This window comes from Carcharhinus amblyrhynchos, chromosome 12 (assembly GCF_965287045.1).
Source record: "Carcharhinus amblyrhynchos chromosome 12, sCarAmb.v2.hapA, whole genome shotgun sequence".
NCBI classification, from domain to species: domain Eukaryota; kingdom Metazoa; phylum Chordata; class Chondrichthyes; order Carcharhiniformes; family Carcharhinidae; genus Carcharhinus; species Carcharhinus amblyrhynchos.
Window position 1 is genome coordinate 49039037 of NC_137335.1, and position 18362 is coordinate 49057398.

Sequence of the window (18362 nt, forward strand, 5' to 3'; positions counted from 1 at the left end):
CCCAGCTTCATAGTTTCTCCTACCCTTCTTTATCAACTTCTTGTCAATCTTTGTTGACATTTAAACCTCTCCCAATCCTCTTCTCGCCCACTACTCTTAGCTACTCTAAACGCCTCTGCTTTTAATTTAACACTTTCCTTCACCTCCTTCGTTATCCATGGCTTATTACCTCTCCTCCTACGGTCCTTTTTAACCATCGGAATAAATTTCTGCTGAGCACCAAGAAAGATCTCCTTAAAGATCCTCCACTGCTCCTCAGCAGACCTACCTTCCAACGCGCTCCCCCAGTCAACATTCGCCAATTCTTCTCTCATCCTACCGTACTCCCCTCTGTTCAAACAAAGGACGCGTGTCTGGGAACCCACTTTCTCCTCCTCCATCTGCACCAGAAACTCCACCATACAATGATCACTCTCCCCAAGAGGATCCTTCACCGCAAGGTCCCTAATTCTACCCGCCTCATTACATAACACCAGATCCAAGATAGCTCGCTCCCTCGTCGGCTCCAACACACTCTGTTCAAGGAAACTATCCCGGCAGCATTCCAAGAACTCCTCCTCGAGCCCACCGCGTCCCACATGGGTCGACCAATCAATATGTAGATTGAAATTCCCCCATAATTATCGCCGTCCCATTCCTGCACGCCGCACTTATTTGCGCGTTAACAGCCCGCCCCACCTCCAGATCATTATTCGGGGGCCTATAGACGACACCCACCAGCGTCTTCCTCCCTTTGCTGTTCCTAATCTCCACCCACAACGATTCCACTTTCTGCTCTTTGGTTCCTATATCATCCCTTGCTACCACCCTGATGCTATCCTTAATCAGCAGAGCTACGCCCCCCCCCCCCCAACTTTTCCTCCCGCCTATCCTTCCTAAACACTTGATACCCCTGGACATTCAGCTCCCAGTCCCTGTCACAATAGTGTAGTACCGGAACACATCAATGAACACTTATCTTGCTGTTTTTCTTGACACAGACATTGAACATGGCCAAGGAAAGAACACGAAAGAGTTTGAAACCTAGACCAAAGTCCAAAAATTCATAAAGACCTCCGACAACAATGACATTTATTGAAGTACACATTCTTCTACAACGTGGTAATAAAGATTTTTGAGAACAGCTTTTTAAAAACGACCATCTAGTCAAAAGATGGAACTCCTTCATGTTTGGGCAACTAAACGTATTCTAATTTGCTTAAGCACTCCTTCAAGAATCATGCCAAATTAATTCAGTCATCCATTTCTCAGTGTTTATGCCTGGATTTAATCTGGAAATACCTGAATGTTATCTCTGTTCCACATGTGTGGGGTCTTATTGGCCAACAATTTCAGATCCTGAACAGAAAGTCTCTTTACAGCTTTTCTGGGGTCTTCTTTCAGATATTGCAGTAAAAGCTGAATCTGTTTAATATATAGGCAAAGTATGACAGAGACAGAATAAATAAGTCACAGCCTGCAATGTATGGAAATTTCAACCCTAAATCACAATTTTTAAAAAACATTTATCAAAATCAATTCTAAGGAAAGGTTGAATACAACGCCTATTCTGACAGTGGTATTTTATTCTTCATAAAAATCATCAAAACCCTTCTGTGAAATAATAATTTGTTTGGGTCCTTGTAAAATAAATATCCTCTGCAAGCTTTCACATCAGAACTCTGATCATTTAACCACTGCTTCTCTAAGTATCTGTCTTCTTAAATACTTGTTACAATCTTTGAAGGGCCCTGCATCATGGTTTTTTTTATTATTCGTTCAGGGGATGTGGGCATTGCTGGCTATGCCAGTATTTATTGCCCATCCTAATTGCCCAAAAGTGAACCAGACGGGTTTTCACCATAATCAACAATAGTTTCACGGTCACCAATAGACTTTTAATTCCAGGATTTTTCTTGAATTCAGATTTCACCATCTGCCATAGTAGAATTTGAACCCAGTCCCCAGAGGGCCCCGGAATTACTTGTCCATTTAAAATGCGACTACATCACCACCTCCCAAAGCAATCTTTCAGCAACTACCATGCTATTGTTTGTTATGTTTAACATTCATCAATTCCATAAAATCACTACAATGTCATTGCACTCACTGAGTCTGCAACAATTCTCTGAGGCAGCATGTTACTCATGTTCTCTTCCCATAACCCCTTGCATTTACCTACCAATTTTGGACACTAAGGGGCAATTCAGCATGACCAATCCACCTAATACACACATCCTTAGACTTTGGGAGGAAACTGGAGCACTCGGAGGAAATCCACACAGACAGAGAGAAAATGCCCAAACTCCATGCACACTCCAAGGCCAGAATCAAACTCAGGTCCCTGGCAGTGCAGGACAGCAGTGCTCACCATTGTGTCACTCCTTCACCACGTTGAATACTATAAGCCCATAACAATATTGTAAAGCTTCAATTTAACAGTAGTTTGCACTAAATAAAAGACCTTAGGGGACTATGACAGTTCAAATTCAAATTCAAAATGCTGATTTTATATTAAGTGCAATTTAGTGCTCCTGCAATCTCATGGACTTAATTTTGATGACAAAAGACATCAAGTTACCTACCTATGATTTCCAACCATTTTCCCTGCCAAGTGTATAGAATTATGCTGAGTGAATTTCTTAAATACACAAATATTTAAGTGAACGGTACTAGTGGCTTTCTAATGAATGAGTGCCCTCACCTGCTTTGGGATATCAACCAGCGATGAAGCAGCAAGTTGTGTAAAGGTATGTAGGGTAACTATTACCATCTTGGTGGAAGGGTACAATGCCACCAACTGCTGAAGAAGGACCCGTGTACTGGAGGCGAGGGTAGCATCATGATGCATATGCTGCAGAATAGGGATCAGTTTCAACTTCAGATCCACAGGTGTAGCTAATCCTGGAAAACAAAGCTTTAAATAATTAATACTGAGCTATTTGTTCTTGCCTTCAGAAGTTCTCAAATGCAATAACTACAGCATATCTTGGACAAATGCAATGGGCTTATAGTTGAGTATGGCATGTATAGAATGCCCAAATCAAATAAGTAAAGGGCATAAGCTGAGATGTAAAGTCCAAAAAAAGGTGAGGAGTGGAGTTAGATTCTAGATGAGAAAAGTATTTTTGCACAGCAATCACATTGTTTTATTGGTCATTGGTTCACTTTGTTATATTTTCACCTTCAAAACTGAGCTGTCATCCTCAGGCAGCTTTTTTATGCAAGGAAAACAAAGTGGGGTATTCCATAATCCTCAAATAATATACATCCACCGCAAGAAAGGAATACAGTTAAACTTGGTAACATACGATACCCCCATGTGAGCCCAAAGTACCCAAGAAAGTAAGATAGTCCAGATATGTGGCAAACCACATGGTCACCTATGTACAGACAGTATAAAATCCCGAGGCCTGTGCCATTGTACCAGCTCACTGACCACAAGTTAAATAACCTTTCCAAAATAATAATGCTGTGGGTACAGACAATTGGGCTTGTGCTCAGTTGTCAGTCTCCAAAGAGGATGGTGGAGGCTGGGTCATTGAATTTATTGCAGGCAGAATGAGACAGAGTTTTGATGGACAAGGGAGTCAGGGAATCGGGGGGGGGGGGGGGGGGAATGCAGACAGCAAAGTGAAGTTGAGATCACACCCAGATCAGCCATGATCTTATTGAATGGCAAGGCAGGCTCAAAGGACTGAATGGCATACTCCTGCTCATGTGTCCTATGCTTCTATAATGGATAAACACCCCAATAGGTATGTAGCCATCTTTTTCCATTCTACATTTTGTGCACGCTGCAACAAGCCTATCAAAATAGTGCAAATACAGGAGGGGAAGGCATCCGTGTCAAATCGAGACCAACTATAAGGACCAATCTGCCAAAGACAAGTCTACACTCAATTCAATCTGTGCAATAATTAATAATAGCTGTGTGTGAATGTTTCATGTGAGATAGCCTTGTACATTATCAGTTGGAGCCCAACTAAAAGATGGTAAAGCATGGAATGGCCTTCAACCAACTGAGATTTGAACCCTGTAAAATAGCAGCATTTTTAGGCACATTTCACCCAACCTCTGCACCTTGTATCAGTCTTACATCCCAACCTGTGCCCTTTGTCTTTCCGACTGTAGCATCTTAAAAATATTCCAATCCATCCATCCTTTCCCATCCCAAGCAGAGCCTTCAATTACCTTTACCTACTACTTGGTTAAGGCTCTATTTGCAGGTTTGTCGACAAGGCCAATCTTGTAGTAAGTGAAGCTGTAGGAAATGGGTTCTCTATAACTGTTGACTACAAGGTTATCATTGATCAAGACACACTTTGGAATCTGGAGAGCAAGAGTAAATACATTCATAGCAATTGAAGAAGCAATATACTGGAGGTCAAGGTTCTGGGCCTGATCCAGGACACTGATGTTGTTTCCAGCATCACGCGTTTGGACCACAATCAAAGGCAGCAAATTATTAGAAAAACATCTGGTTTTGGCAGCTCCCTAAAACTGGGTGACTCTTTGGAAAGTAACCTTTCTCAATAGGCCTGATAGCACTTCATGGTAAGATCTGATTAGATCTGTATCACAATAGTTGACTCTGCTTTGAGCAAGTGTTCCTCAAAATCTTTGTAAACCTTCAATCTATTTTAGGGTAAGATGACAATAACTTGTACATGTTGGCCCAAACCACCATCCACAGAGATACCGACACGAGCAAATCTATGAACACCACCCAATAATTCTCAAACTCCAGAGTAAGGCTCCACTCTGGGGTCAAATTTCAACAACTGAGAATGAGTTAAACTCAGTCACTGAATCATTAAAGATTGCAAGGAACTAGACTATCAGTCTTGTTCAGGCAGACAACCCCTTCCTCAACATTTATGACTCTTACTATTTTATATGCAAGCTGCCTCTTACTGCACTGCACCCAGAACAAAAAGATAAGCAAAATATCTCTTTTCTTTCCTGGCTCTCTTCCGGTTTCCAATTCTTTCTAACTTCCACTTTTCACTCAGAATGTCTCCGATGTATCTTCTCCCTTTACTGAAATATTCAATGTAAACCAATTTTAAGGGAACAAAGAAAGACATGAGTCAAGTCAGAGGTGAGAAATGGGTCTCATTAGAAAGGAATTACAACATAGAAATATTGGCCCGGTGGCATGGAAAACACCACTTACCTCACACTTGCTGTAAATATGCAGTCATGTTCCCAATTGGTGGGACGAAGATATGGGAAAAAAACATAAAGGCTTGTGTTCTAGAGATGGAAATGGATGACAGTGGAATGGCTTGGACTCAGAAGGAAGGCAGCAGGTTGACTGAAGGATGGGAGTAAGCATGTTGGCTGTGAAATAGAAAACAGGAACAGGGAGCAAAATGGAATATTCAAGTGGTGCAGGAAGCATAGCAGTGTAGAGGAGTGGCGTGCAAATTGCTTTCTGATCATCTCCTGACTCCATTAACAGTACCTAATAACGGTTATGAATGCGAGGTTTTATAAGGTGGTCATGTTTAAACTCTCAATTTAGAGGAAAACAGAATGCTCTGGAAAAAGGGATGGTGTGAAGTTGCATTGGACTATGGTTGGCAAAAGGCCAGGTGGTTGTTGCCATGGGAACAAGGGGCCCAGGTTAAGGCTTATTGATATTTCTCTCCCTAACAAAGAGATAGAAAATTGTTTTTACTTTGTACAGGCTTACAGACTTCCAGGCAGCTTGGTTAAAAAGAAAACTTGGATACAGTGAGCATGAGACTGGGATGCAGCAGGCATTGCTGAAGCAGGGAAAAAGCTGTTCTCTGCTAGCTATCAGGTGGAATGCTAGAGGAAGCATACCTTCTAGGCGAAGAACAGAAACCTGCAGAGATCTAAGGTCACCGATGGATTTGCTGTGTTGAGGCAAGGACAAGGATTCACTGAGTGAGATTTACTGCTGGAAGATATTGTCACTGGATGTTACAACTCAGTGAAATGGGGAGGAGTGAATCCATTGGAAGCTGGCAGTGACATTCAATTGTTTCCTGTTGTTAGGACTGCTATAATGTATGTATTCGATGTGCGATTATCATTCAGTTAGAACACAAGGGTTATCTTTTCTGTAGTTTACGGTATTAGTTGTCTACTGAGTAATGTTTAGTTGATGCCCATTTTAGTTTGTTACGGTAAAATTCTTAAAACCCAAATCTTTCCATGCAATTCCTTTCAGTTGGTCACTGGGAATTCAACTTCTTACAAAATTATTGGTTTCTAGGGGAATTGCAACAATCACATGATCAATGTGATGCATTAAAACATAAAGGGCAGAATCCCCTCAAAAGTTTTCTAAGTATTGTCCCCAACAGGAAAACTGGGGAGATTCTTGCTGGGAGGGTCAATGCAATTCAGTTTGCAATTCAACCACACATAGGAATGTTTTGCAGCCTGGGGAGATTCTCACTGAATTCTCCCACACATATAATGTTTTTTGAAGTGAGCACCTAAAGACGCCAGCAGAGCCGGCTTCTCAGAGATCGGAGTCATTTTTAAAGGATGCCTGATCTCCAGTCAACTCGACACACACCCCGCTATTCGCTGGTTAAGACTCTACCTGACCCTATTCACCCTACCTGCAGCAATATCCAGCCATTTACCCAATCACCCGGAACCTCAATGGTCTTCAGGTCCCTTGGCGCGCCATCATGCCTGGTCTCTATTCATGGAGACCAGTAATGATTCTAGGAGTCAGAGAATCTGGCTTGAAATTGATTAAGCATATTTAAATACAGAATTACAAATGTTAATCTGGTTACTGCTCCAGTTGAATGGGAATCAGATTACATCCGTGTGCGTGTGCACGTACATGTGTGTCGGGGGGGGGGCGGTGGGAGATTCCAAAGGAGGTTCTCACCAGTGCTAAACATACTTGGCCTCTCGTATGTGATTCTCCGACTCTGTGCAGGGGTACAACTTTTTGTTTTAAAATAATGAATAGGTTAGAGAGGCAATAATAAACTTGAAAGTACATTTTATTTTGAGGTCTTACCTTCAATCATTTCACCAACCTTGTTGCAAATTCCTGCAGCAAAATCCCTGGGGTGATGGGGTGGAGGAGAGGAGAGTTGGGCAGAGCAGAGAGAAACAAATAGAAATGCACTTAACAATTTTGTAAAAGAAATACCTGAAAGCAATAAAAGGGATTAATTTTAATTCTTCACAATTTTAGTTACTGTTGCTGGAGTTTAAATTTTTATTTGACAGTTTCCAAAGAATGCATGCAGGCACTCACTGTAAAAGAGTAGGTTGGTCGTGCATTCAAATTATTTCGGCACCTTCATTCCAAATTCCAAAACAATACCATCAAAGATTTACCTATTTGAATTGTTAATTCTGCTTTTCTCTGCACAGATGCTGCGAGATCCAGCAAATCTTTCTAACATTTTCTGGTTTAATTTAATTAGAAAAGTGCATCAAGGTGGGAGGGGGCAGGGATCTAACAAAAGAATTTCCGGATTATATCAACTCGTTCCTGTGTTTTTGCTTGTGCTCTGACATCTATGTCGCTTTAGCTAGGACTCATGCTGGATGCAGGGAATGGATGGCACATGGTCATTTAGGATGTCATAAATGAACTCTTCATAATGGTGTGAAATTGCACAGAATGATTGGATATTGATTAGCTTTCCGAATTCTGATGACCAGTTCAGATTCAACATCCACAGATTTTAATATTAAGGCAAAATGCTGTGGGTAGAACTCTTGAAATCAATTTAATCATTGCAGCAATATACTTCTTTAAAATCCACATACAGAACACAAATTAAAGCCAAAACTATAATAAGAACCTCATTAAATTCTTTCAAAAACACGACAGTGTATAGAAGGAATGGAAATGCTTTCTACAGACTTTCAATAAGCACTCAATAACAGAGGATATTTCATTTGACTGAGAGATGCACAGTCAATTAATTACTTTTGCAATGCAGTTACTGTTGTTACATAATGAAATGGAAAGGTCTGTGGAACTATTTGTGATAGAAAACAGTTAGAGAACAGAAAACAAAGTGATGTGTTAAAGTTTTCATGGACTGTTAAGATGGGCATGAGTGGCATTGTCAAGAGTCTGCATCAGGGTTGCGCTTACTTCAATATAAATAATATCGATTTAAGAATGCAGGAAACAATATTGAGATTTTCTGATGACAACGAAGTGTGGGATTAGATGATAATTTGTAGCTAAGGATGTGAAAGACCGCAGGCAAACATAGATAGGCTAACAGATGAGATTATAGGTAGCAGATGGAGATCACTGTTCTTTTAAGTGCAACATATTTTGAATGTAAAGATAAAGAATTGAACTGCAAGTTAAGATGGTAATATTTGGACTTTAGTAGAGGAGCAGATAAACAAGAGAGGCAGAAAAACAACAGATTAAAAATTAAGTTGTCAGCCATAAATTATTGTTGAAGCAATATGCCTTTATAGCAAATTGGATAATTTCTTGAACAAAACTTCAAAGGAAGTGAAGAAACTAGGTTGAAACTGGGTGGCCTCTATGCCAAAAACATGAACGCAAGCTTCATACGTCAAATGACCCATTTATGTACTTCACAATGACATACCTAGTTATTCTGAAAAATAAATTTTCTAGTTTTGCAGCACGCAGTTCCTGGTGTGGAGATGCCAATGTTGGACTGGGATAAACATAATAAGAAATCTCACAACACCAGGTTAAAGTCCAACATGTTTATTTGGTAACACAAGCCACTAGCTTTTGAAGCGCTGCCCCTTTTCTACCAACTGGATTTGAGCCACGCTCCTCCCCAGTATATGCACATATGCATAAACACACACGTGCTGTGCCACTCAGCTGGTCTGGGTAATTTGGTGTTATCTATTTTCATTGTTTATAATATTTCTGTTATATTGTAAGATTTATTTCATTTTGCAAATTATTCCAGCTAGGAATACACATGTGCAGCACATGTACGGTACACTATTTCAACTCAAATTGGTGTTTTCTGGGCAAATGGTTGAAGGAACCTAACTTCAACTTTAACATTCCTCTAAAGTGGCAAACATCAGGAATGCAACCACAACTTGTAGGGAGGACCTGTACAACAGTAAGCCTTTGCTTAACTTTTCTTTTACAGTTTACACAAAACAGCAATAAAAACCAAAAGTTTTGCCTTATTCCATTTTCACTTAGTGAAATGTAACAGGTCATTTAAATTTCCACAACCGATCAAATTTTACTGAACTGAATTGACAACAAAGCAACTCAATGCTTAAAGTTTGTAAAATCATTAAAAAGGAACTAATGGCACTTATCCACTTTGTCTGGGAGTTGACTATCTTTAATATGCTTGTCTCTTCCATTACACAGAAAATGTGAAAGACAAAGTACTTAAGTTGCAGCAAATGGTGGACAGATGGTGTAATCAGGTTCAAATAAATTGAACTGTATTGTATGAAGTTATTTTAATACAAGCATGTGTGGTTTAATCATTGAATGACAACACACGAGGCCATCTGATCAATCATACAGAGCTACTCAATTAGTCCCACTCCCTTACCCCTCCCTCATTGCCCCAGAAACTTTTCTCTTCAAATATTTATCAAATTCCCTTTTAAAAGCTTTTGAAACTGCTTCTACCTTTTCAAGTAGTGCATACCATACCAAAACAACAAATTATGCATGATTTCTTTCCCCACACCATGTCTGGTTCTTTCGCCAATTGCATTAAACCTCTGTTCTCATTAGTCCCCTTTGTGACACATGAAGCATTTCCTCTTTATTTTCCCTATCAAAATGCTTCATGACTTGGGATACATACATGCCATGAATAGTCCATGCTCTAAAAAGTAATCCTAGCTTTTCCAGTCCCTCTGTCTCATCAAAATCCCTCTTCCCAATTGAATAAATCTCCTTCGCATCCTCTCCAAGGCCTTAATATCCTTCCTGAAGTGAGGTGCCCATAATTGAAAGCAGGGCTGCCGCTGGGTCTAACCCACGATTTATAAAGCTTCATCATGACTTCATTACCTCTGTACTGTACACCTCCATTTATAAAATTAAGAATCCTACAAGCATTTAAAAAAAGCTTTCTTAATCTGTCCTGCCACTTTCAAAGGTTTGTATACATGCATCCCCCGAACACACTGTTCCTATATTCCCTGTAAAATTGTGTCCTTTTGTTTATCTCATTTCTCCTTGGAGTTGCATTTTATTTGTCATGTGACTGTCCATTTCACTAGGCAATGTCCTTCTGAAGTCCATTACTAGCCCCCATTGTTTACCACGTCAGATCAGCGTTATTTACAAACTTGAAAATTTTGGCCCTACACCAAAATCCAGGTCATTCAACACATCAAAATTGATTTATTTTTCAATTCTCCCCTCACCTTTTCATATTAAGCTAGGTTCTCTATTGTGTTTTGAGCTTCATATTTATCAAAAGCCTGCATTTTCTGCTTCATTCTAACATCTTGATCTTTGGTCATTTAGGGAGCTCACATTTGGATGCCCTTGCTTTCCCCCTCTTGGCAATCAAGTCTGTACGCAGACTGCCTCCTTTTTGAAAGCCTCTCTTTCTTTATTTATTGTTTTATTTGCCAATCTTAGTTTCCAATTCATCTGAGCCAGATCCTTTTCTAATTCATTAAAACTGGCTCTTCTCCAACTGAGCATTTTGACATTTAATCTTCCAAGTCCTATGATATTGCGATCACTGTTTCCCATATGCTCCCCTCCTGTAAAGTGCCATATTTGATTGAGTTTATTCCACAGAACGAGCACTGGTTCCTTTCTCATTGGAACAGAAGCGTACAGATCATGAAAATGATCTTGTACATATTCCAGCAATCCTCCCTCTCTTTGCTATTTACATAAGAACATAAGAAATAGGAGCAGGAGTAGGCCATCTAGCCCTTCGAGCCTGCCCCGCCATTCAATAAGATCATGGCTGATCTGTCGTGGCTCAGTTCCACTTTCCCGCCCTCTCCCCATAACCCTTAATCCCCTCTCTTATCAAGAACCCATCAACCCGCTTCGTAAAAATATTTAGCGAGGCAGCCTCCACCACTTCAACGGGCAGAGAATTCCAGAGATTCACCACCCTTTGAGTGAAGAAGTTCCTCCTCAACTCCGTTCTAAACCGCCTCCCCTTTATCTTGAGGCTGTGCCCCCTAGTCCTACTGTCTTTTTTGAGCGGGAAGAGTCTCTCCACCTCTATCCTATCCATCCCATTCATCATCTTATACGTCTCAATGAGATCTCCCCTCATTCTTCTAAACTCTAACGAGTACAAGCCTAGTTTATTCAGCCTCTCCTCATAGCTCAACCCCCTCAACTCCGGTATCAGCCTAGTAAACCTCCTCTGCACTCCCTCCAAGGCCAAAATATCCTTGCGCAGGTGCAGTGCCCAAAACTGCACACAGTACTCCAGCTGCGGCCTCACCAATGCCCTATACAGCTGCAGCAAGACCTCCCTACTTTTATATTCAATCCCCCTCGCTATGAAGGCCAGCATCCCATTCGCCTTCCTGACCACCTGCTGCACCTGCAAGCTGGGTTTTTGCGACTCATGCACAATATTTACAACGCTATTTTGTAATACGCTATGACAATTGAAGACCCCATTATTATCACTCCACATTTCTTGCCTTTAACTGAAATATGTCTGCAAATTTGCCATTTTGTATTTCTAGTCTATACCCAGAGGTGTACAATGCCTCTAACGTTCTTAATTCTAATCAAGTAAGATCAGTCTTAGAAACCTCAAACACATCATCCAACTTCAGTGCTGCAAGAACTTCCTTATCATTAATGTTGCCACCCTCCCCCCACTTTTTCCCCTATATTCCCTGGATACTTTGTAACAAGGATTACTAAGTATGTTTTCCATTGCTTGAGTCAGGTCTCTCTTTCGCCACCATGTCAAGTTCTTGCGTGGCAATTTGTGCCTAAAACTCATTAATTCAACCTCATTTACCACTCTCCAGGGATTCAAGCATGTGCACTCCAAACATTAGTCTGACTCACATTTCTCCACAATTGGTCCCTCATATTACAGAGTGATAATTTATTCTAAATTAAGTTTACCTCCGTCAATCCTCTTGGGACTTGTTACCCTACTCAATGCTTCAGCCTGGTGCACAACCCCATACCAATTAATTCTCTGATTTTACAACAGATAGGGTACCTTGCTCAGTGCCTGCAGATCACCAAACTCTTACCATAAACAAAACACAGTAAGACATTCTGGAATTGAATTTAGGAGTCGCAGTGTAATGTTGCAACTGTACACTACTCTAGTGCGGCCGCACTTGGAGTACTGTGTGCAGTTCTGGTCCCCGCATTACAAGAAGGATGTGGAGGCGTTGGAGAGGGTGCAGAGGAGGTTTACTAGGATGTTGCCTGGTATGGTGGGGAGGTCCTATGAGGAGAGACTGAGGGATTTAGGGTTGTTTTCGTTGGAAAGAAGGCGGCTAAGAGGGGATCTTATTGAAACATATAAGATGATTAGAGGTTTAGATAGGGTGGATAGTGATAGCCTTTTTCCTCGGATGGAGAAAGCTAGCACGAGGGGGCATGGCTTTAAATTAAGGGGGGGTAGCTACAGGACGGATGTCAGGGGTAGGTTCTTTACCCAGCGGGTGGTGAGGGATTGGAATGCCCTGCCTGCTGCAGTTGTAAATGCGTCTAGTTTGGGGGCGTTTAAGAGATCTCTGGATAGGTTTATGGACGAAAAGGGATTGGTATAGGCTAGTGGGTCATTGTTTTTGTAACTGGTCGGCGCAACATCGTGGGCCGAAGGGCCTGTTCTGCGCTGTAATGTTCTATGTTCTAACATCATCTATAGTCCCCCGAGGGGCACAATAACTACTCACAGCAGTTTTGTTGACTGTACTTATATTTAAACATATGTCTGTATGAATGAATGTTCCTGCTTTTCATCCAAAGTCAGAACTGTGATGTAATTTTTTTCAGACTTTCAAATTGTTCTCTGTTTTATGGCAAGGATAAATGTAATCTGAAACTTGTACTTACTTAGATTGTGCAGAAAAATGGGCAGCAGCAAAAATGGCAGCTTCTACTTCAATATTATCATGTGAATCTAAACTTTGTCGAATGCTGTGGTGAGCATTTTTTCTGTCAGGAATGATAGATGCCATACTTCCTAGCATTCTGCAAAAGAATACAATCCAATGACTCAATTTTCACTGATTAGGTACACAATCATTGACATAAATATAATCACATGCATCTATCTTTTGATCAGATTTGTCACATGTATTAGTATACAGTGAAAAGTATTGCTTCTTGTATGCTGTACAGATCAAGGGGATTATACTAAGTTACAGATCACAACAGCATTGTTTGATGTACTGTGTTGGTGGAGTGGAGGGCCTGAATGACATTATTGTTACTAAAGAGGCAGTGCTCGACAGACTGGAGGGACTGATTGTGGACAAGTCCCCAGGACCGGATGGAACGCATCCAAGGGTTCTGAAAGAAATGGCAGAGGTGATAGTGGATGCCTTGGTGATTATTTTCCAAACGTCGCTGGATTCCGGGGAAGTGCTGGAAGATTGGAAAACGGCTCATGTTACGCCGTTGTTTAAGAAGGGTGGCAGGCAAAAGGCAGGGAATTATAGGCCGGTTAGTTTAACGTCTGTTGTAGGTAAAATGTTAGAATCCGTGATCAAGGAGAAAATAGCGAGGCATCTTGAGGAGAATTGTTTGATAGAGCAGACACAGCACGATTTCGTTAAGGGGAAGTCGTGTCTGACAAATTTATTGGAGTTATATGAGGATGTGTCTAGGGCGGTGGATAGAGGAGAGTCGGTGGATGTGGTCTTTCTTGATTTTCAGAAGGCGTTTGATAAGGTGCCTCACAAGAGGTTATTACAGAAGGTCAGGGGGCATGGATTTGGGGGTAGGGTGTTAGCGTGGATAGGGGATTGGCTGTCAAATAGGAGGCAGAGAGTGGGGGTCAATGGGTGCTATTCGGATTGGCGGTTGGTGACTAATGGAGTGCCCCAGGGGTCGGTGCTGGGGCCTCAGCTATTTACCATTTATATAGATGATCTGGAGGAGGGAATCGAGTGTATGGTGTCAAAATGTGCGGATGACACCAAGATTGGTGGAATGGCAAATTGCGCGGAGGGTGTGCAGAGTCTGCAGAAGGATCTAGATAGGCTGGGCGAATGGGCCAGGAACTGGCAAATGGAATTTAATGTTGGCAAATGTGAGGTTGTCCACTTTGGTAGGAATAATGGTAGGAAGGACTATTACATACATGGCGAAAAACTGCAGCATGCGATGGTGCAGAGGGACCTCGGGTCCTTGTGCATGAGTCACAAAAACCCAGCCTACAGGTGCAGCAGGTGGTCAGGAGGCAAATGGGATGCTGGCCTTCATAGCGAGGGGGATTGAATATAAAAGTAGGGAGGTCTTGCTGCAGCTGTATAGGGCACTGGTGAGGCCACAGCTGGAGTACTGTGTGCAGTTTTGGTCGCCGCACTTACGCAAGGATATTTTGGCCTTGGAGGGAGTGCAGAGGAGGTTTACTAGGCTGATACCGGAGTTGAGGGGGTTGAACTATGAGGAGAGGCTGAATAAACTAGGCTTGTACTCATTAGAGTTTAGAAGAATGAGGGGAGATCTCATTGAGACATATAAGATGATGAATGGGATGGATAGGATAGAGGTGGAGAGACTCTTCCCACTCAGAAAGGACAGTAGGACTAGAGGGTACAGCCTCAAGATAAAGGGGGTGGGCGGTTCAGAACGGAGTTGAGGAGGAACTTCTTCACTCAAAGGGTGGTGAATCTCTGGAATTCTCTGCCCGTTGAAGTGGTGGAGGCTGCCTCGCTAAATATTTTTAAGACGCGGGTTGATCGGTTTTTGATAGGCAAGGGGATTAAGGGTTATGGGGAGAGGGCGGGAATGTGGAACTGTGACACGACAGATCAGCCATGATCTTATTGAATGGTGGGGCAGGCTCGAGGGGCTAGATGGCCTACTCCTGCTCCTATTTCTTATGTTCTTATGTTCATTTCATCCCAGGAACTACATTAGATGGCCTAACATAAATAATATTCAGAGCAATTCTTTATAAAATCTGGTCAGTTCACTTTTCTGAAATCACACCAAAGGAATAACTGTGACATCAGGATGTAACATTCATCAGGAAATAAATTGCAGCTGGAAATGAAGAAAAATTCTGTTGTATATATTTGACAGAGCTTGATGATATCAACAGTAAGAGCCAATCTTGATGGGCTTATAATTAAAATACAAATTATATTACCTTGGAAAGACCCAATTTAAAAAATTATATACACACCACTATTTTATTCAGTTTGAGGCCAATTATTACAGTTTAATTCTGCAAAATTCTATGACCAATACAGCAAACATCTCTTGGAATAAATAACACACTATCAATCACCACAGTTGTATAGATCAGTGTGATCGCAGTGTCGTTTACTTACTAAACATTTTGCACAAACTTGAGTTACTTATTTTGGCTAAACATCTGCAAAGTCACAACAAATATTATTTACTCAAAGGGACAGCTTGTTTGAGCCTTCAGTGGAATTGTGCTTACCGAAGAGTGATGGCTCTGGCCACCGGATCATTGCTGTGGATTACGGAGAAGACTCTCTTCACAAACTCGTCAACGTTTAAGATTTTCTCCAAGTGCTTTTCACTCTGCTGAGTCACCTTTAGTACACACAATCTCAAAAAGTTGTTTCTGAAGAAGGGAAGCAGTGAAGTTGGTTAAGTTGCATTTTTTCAAAACAATTAAAAAAGAGTAATTGTTAAAATAGCCTTTCCAGAAATTACAATGCTTACCCAACTCTGAAGATGTCTGCAAGTTTCAAAAAAGCAGAGTTTATAAGAATTGGAAATGGATACTTTTGGAATAACCGAGGGAAACGGACAACTGCTTCACACTGCTCACCAAGTTTCCCTGATCTCAGCCCTTGAGAAACAGGATACAAAACATTATATTAGCTCAACTCACTGTAGCATGTTTTAAGATGTATACCCTTTAACATACAAATCTGGTTGGAGTCACAATATTTTATTTTGTACTTTTAAAAGTCTAAATTCTGACTCTTGCTTGTGAAGCAGGTAAAACACAACAGCTTTGTTTGGTGCAGAGTTCTATCTGCAACCAGTTCTGACCTCTACTCCTGACTGCTCATTGAATCATTTTTAAATGAAAATCAAAACTCAATTTCAATTTATCCTTTTCTATCAGCATGATATTTAATGGCAGGGCAGGCTTGAAGGGCCTGGTGGCCGACTCCTGTTTTTTTTCTTGTGTGCATTCTAACATTTTATGCTTATTGTGATATTCTTTGCACAATTAGTTTAAGTAAATATACAGTATGTATTAAACAGTACTATGTATGTTTCCCAAATGGCAGTTCTCAGTCCAAAAGTAGATATCAGGAAATGAAATTCTATTGATTCCAACATACAGCACGAAATTCATTCTTCAAACAGTTAGCTTCCATTCCCCAATTTGTCCCACACTGCAGTTTTTGGCTCCTTTGTATTAGTGCTGATTTACTCAAGAAATTCAAATTTGTTGCAGTCTGTGGCTGAGTGGCCTTTGTGAATCAAATGGGTTTTGGGGAGAAAAGAATGTCAACTGAAGCAAAGAAGGAGGAAAAGGTAGGAGAAAAGCACCTCCTTGAACTGGGAAAGACAGAAGCTCTGTGAAAGTGGTCAGGAGCAAGTGGCTTTTCAAACACATTCAAAATATCATGGTTGCTTGGATTTGACATTTAAAATTGTGTTCCACAGCACATTTTCAACATACTTCATTTGGGAATTCTAGATCACAGGGTTGCTGACTTCTGTGATTAGTGGATTTGTAGTAAATTTAAATGAATATTCCAACAGCATTTGACCATGTTATAAACTTGACAAATTTAAACACCTCTAACAGGTTGTCAAAATTATCTCTACAGTGAAAAGCAGTGTGGGATGTCGAACATTTCACAAAGCTTCAGTGTTGCTAAAAAAAAATATATTTTTAACCAAAGCTTTTCATCTTGCACTTATCATGACAATTTGCAACAAAATACCACTGTCAGGGAAATAACATATTTATCTGAGTGTGAAGAGAATTGCTGATTGGTTGGCAAATGAACTCTGATTGATAGAAATGCACCAATTGACAGTCTCTTAGTAAACTAAAAAGAATTGTTTGAAGTTTAAACCAGGCAGCTCAATTCCAATTGGTCAAAACATTGCCATGGGGAGTGAACGGCTGTCACTTATTTTGATTAGGTGAAACACATGTGTATATAGATGTTCTATCTGCAAAATAAACAGGGTCCTGTGTATTAATATATGTGATTTCCAGTACATGCAAATACACTGTACGACAAGCCCAACTGACAATCTTAAATTTGTCTGTACAATTCTTAGCACAGAAGATTATTGAATAAATGTTGTGCAATCACAGAATCATATCTGGTGTTGTTTTGAGTTTTGCAAGGACAGGCTGGTTGGGCACAATTATAACTTGGCACTTTTCTGAAGTGACAGAATCAATTCACATCCGTCTGCAGCTACCTTGTTGGAATTGCACCCTTCACGATAGAAGAGTTTATATTCAATTGCACAGATCACCACCACCAAAAGGTAAATTCTGAATGTGGGGAGAAGTGCGGCTGAGAAAATAGAAAATAAAACAGTGTTTCTGTTCAGGGATGGTCCCAAGAACCCAAGTGGCTATATTGTGGCACAGTGGTTAGCACTGCTGCCTCACAGTGCCAGGGAGCCAGGTTCAATTCTAGCCTCAGGTCACTGTCTGTACTGAGTCTGCACATTCTCTCCATGCCTGCACAGGTTTCCTCCAGGTGCTCTAATTTCCTCCCACAACCCATGAGATGTGCTGGTTAGGGTGCATTGACCATGCTAAATTCTCCCTCAGGGTAACCGAACAGGTGCCAGACTGTGGCGACTAGGGGATTTTCACAGTAACTCCATTGTGGTGTTAGTGTAAGCCTCCTTATGACACTAATAAATAAATTTAAACTTTAAAAAAAATGTTTTTATTTCTGTTTAAATCCAGCTCTATTGGACATTGGCAACTTTGGTAAATCCAAAAAGCGGGTGACACAGTCTGGTGCGGCGGCAGCTCCGGTCCCTGCTCCCGCGGCTCCGTTACCTTTATCCAACTCCATCAGGGCGGAGTTGGCATCCATCTCCTGCTCCCCATAGCCACCCTCCGACAGGAAGGGCCTAGCCGCCGCCGTCAGCGACATGACTGCAACCACCAGAGCCTCCGACTGTCTCTTCCCAGTAATGCCTCGGGAGCGGAAGTGACGGGAACACCGAGTGACTACGTCCCTTCCACTCGGCGACGAATCAG

At 41.2% G+C, this 18362-nt stretch overlaps 1 protein-coding gene across 1 annotated transcript in view; it reads right to left on the minus strand.

Moving 5' to 3' along the window:
- The window catches only part of ints7 (integrator complex subunit 7), a 53268-nt gene extending 34988 nt beyond the window's left edge, over positions 1-18280 (minus strand). Inside the window, exons 1-7 of the mRNA XM_080200490.1 lie at positions 18159-18280; positions 15821-15950; positions 15573-15719; positions 13007-13144; positions 7001-7047; positions 2684-2883; positions 1282-1404 (exon numbers count right to left, since the gene is read on the minus strand). Coding sequence (XP_080056616.1) covers positions 1282-1404; positions 2684-2883; positions 7001-7047; positions 13007-13144; positions 15573-15719; positions 15821-15950; positions 18159-18255 — 882 coding nt within the window. The 5' untranslated portion in view covers positions 18256-18280. The remainder of the gene's footprint in view (positions 1-1281; positions 1405-2683; positions 2884-7000; positions 7048-13006; positions 13145-15572; positions 15720-15820; positions 15951-18158) is intronic.
- Positions 18281-18362: the final 82 nt, after the last annotated feature.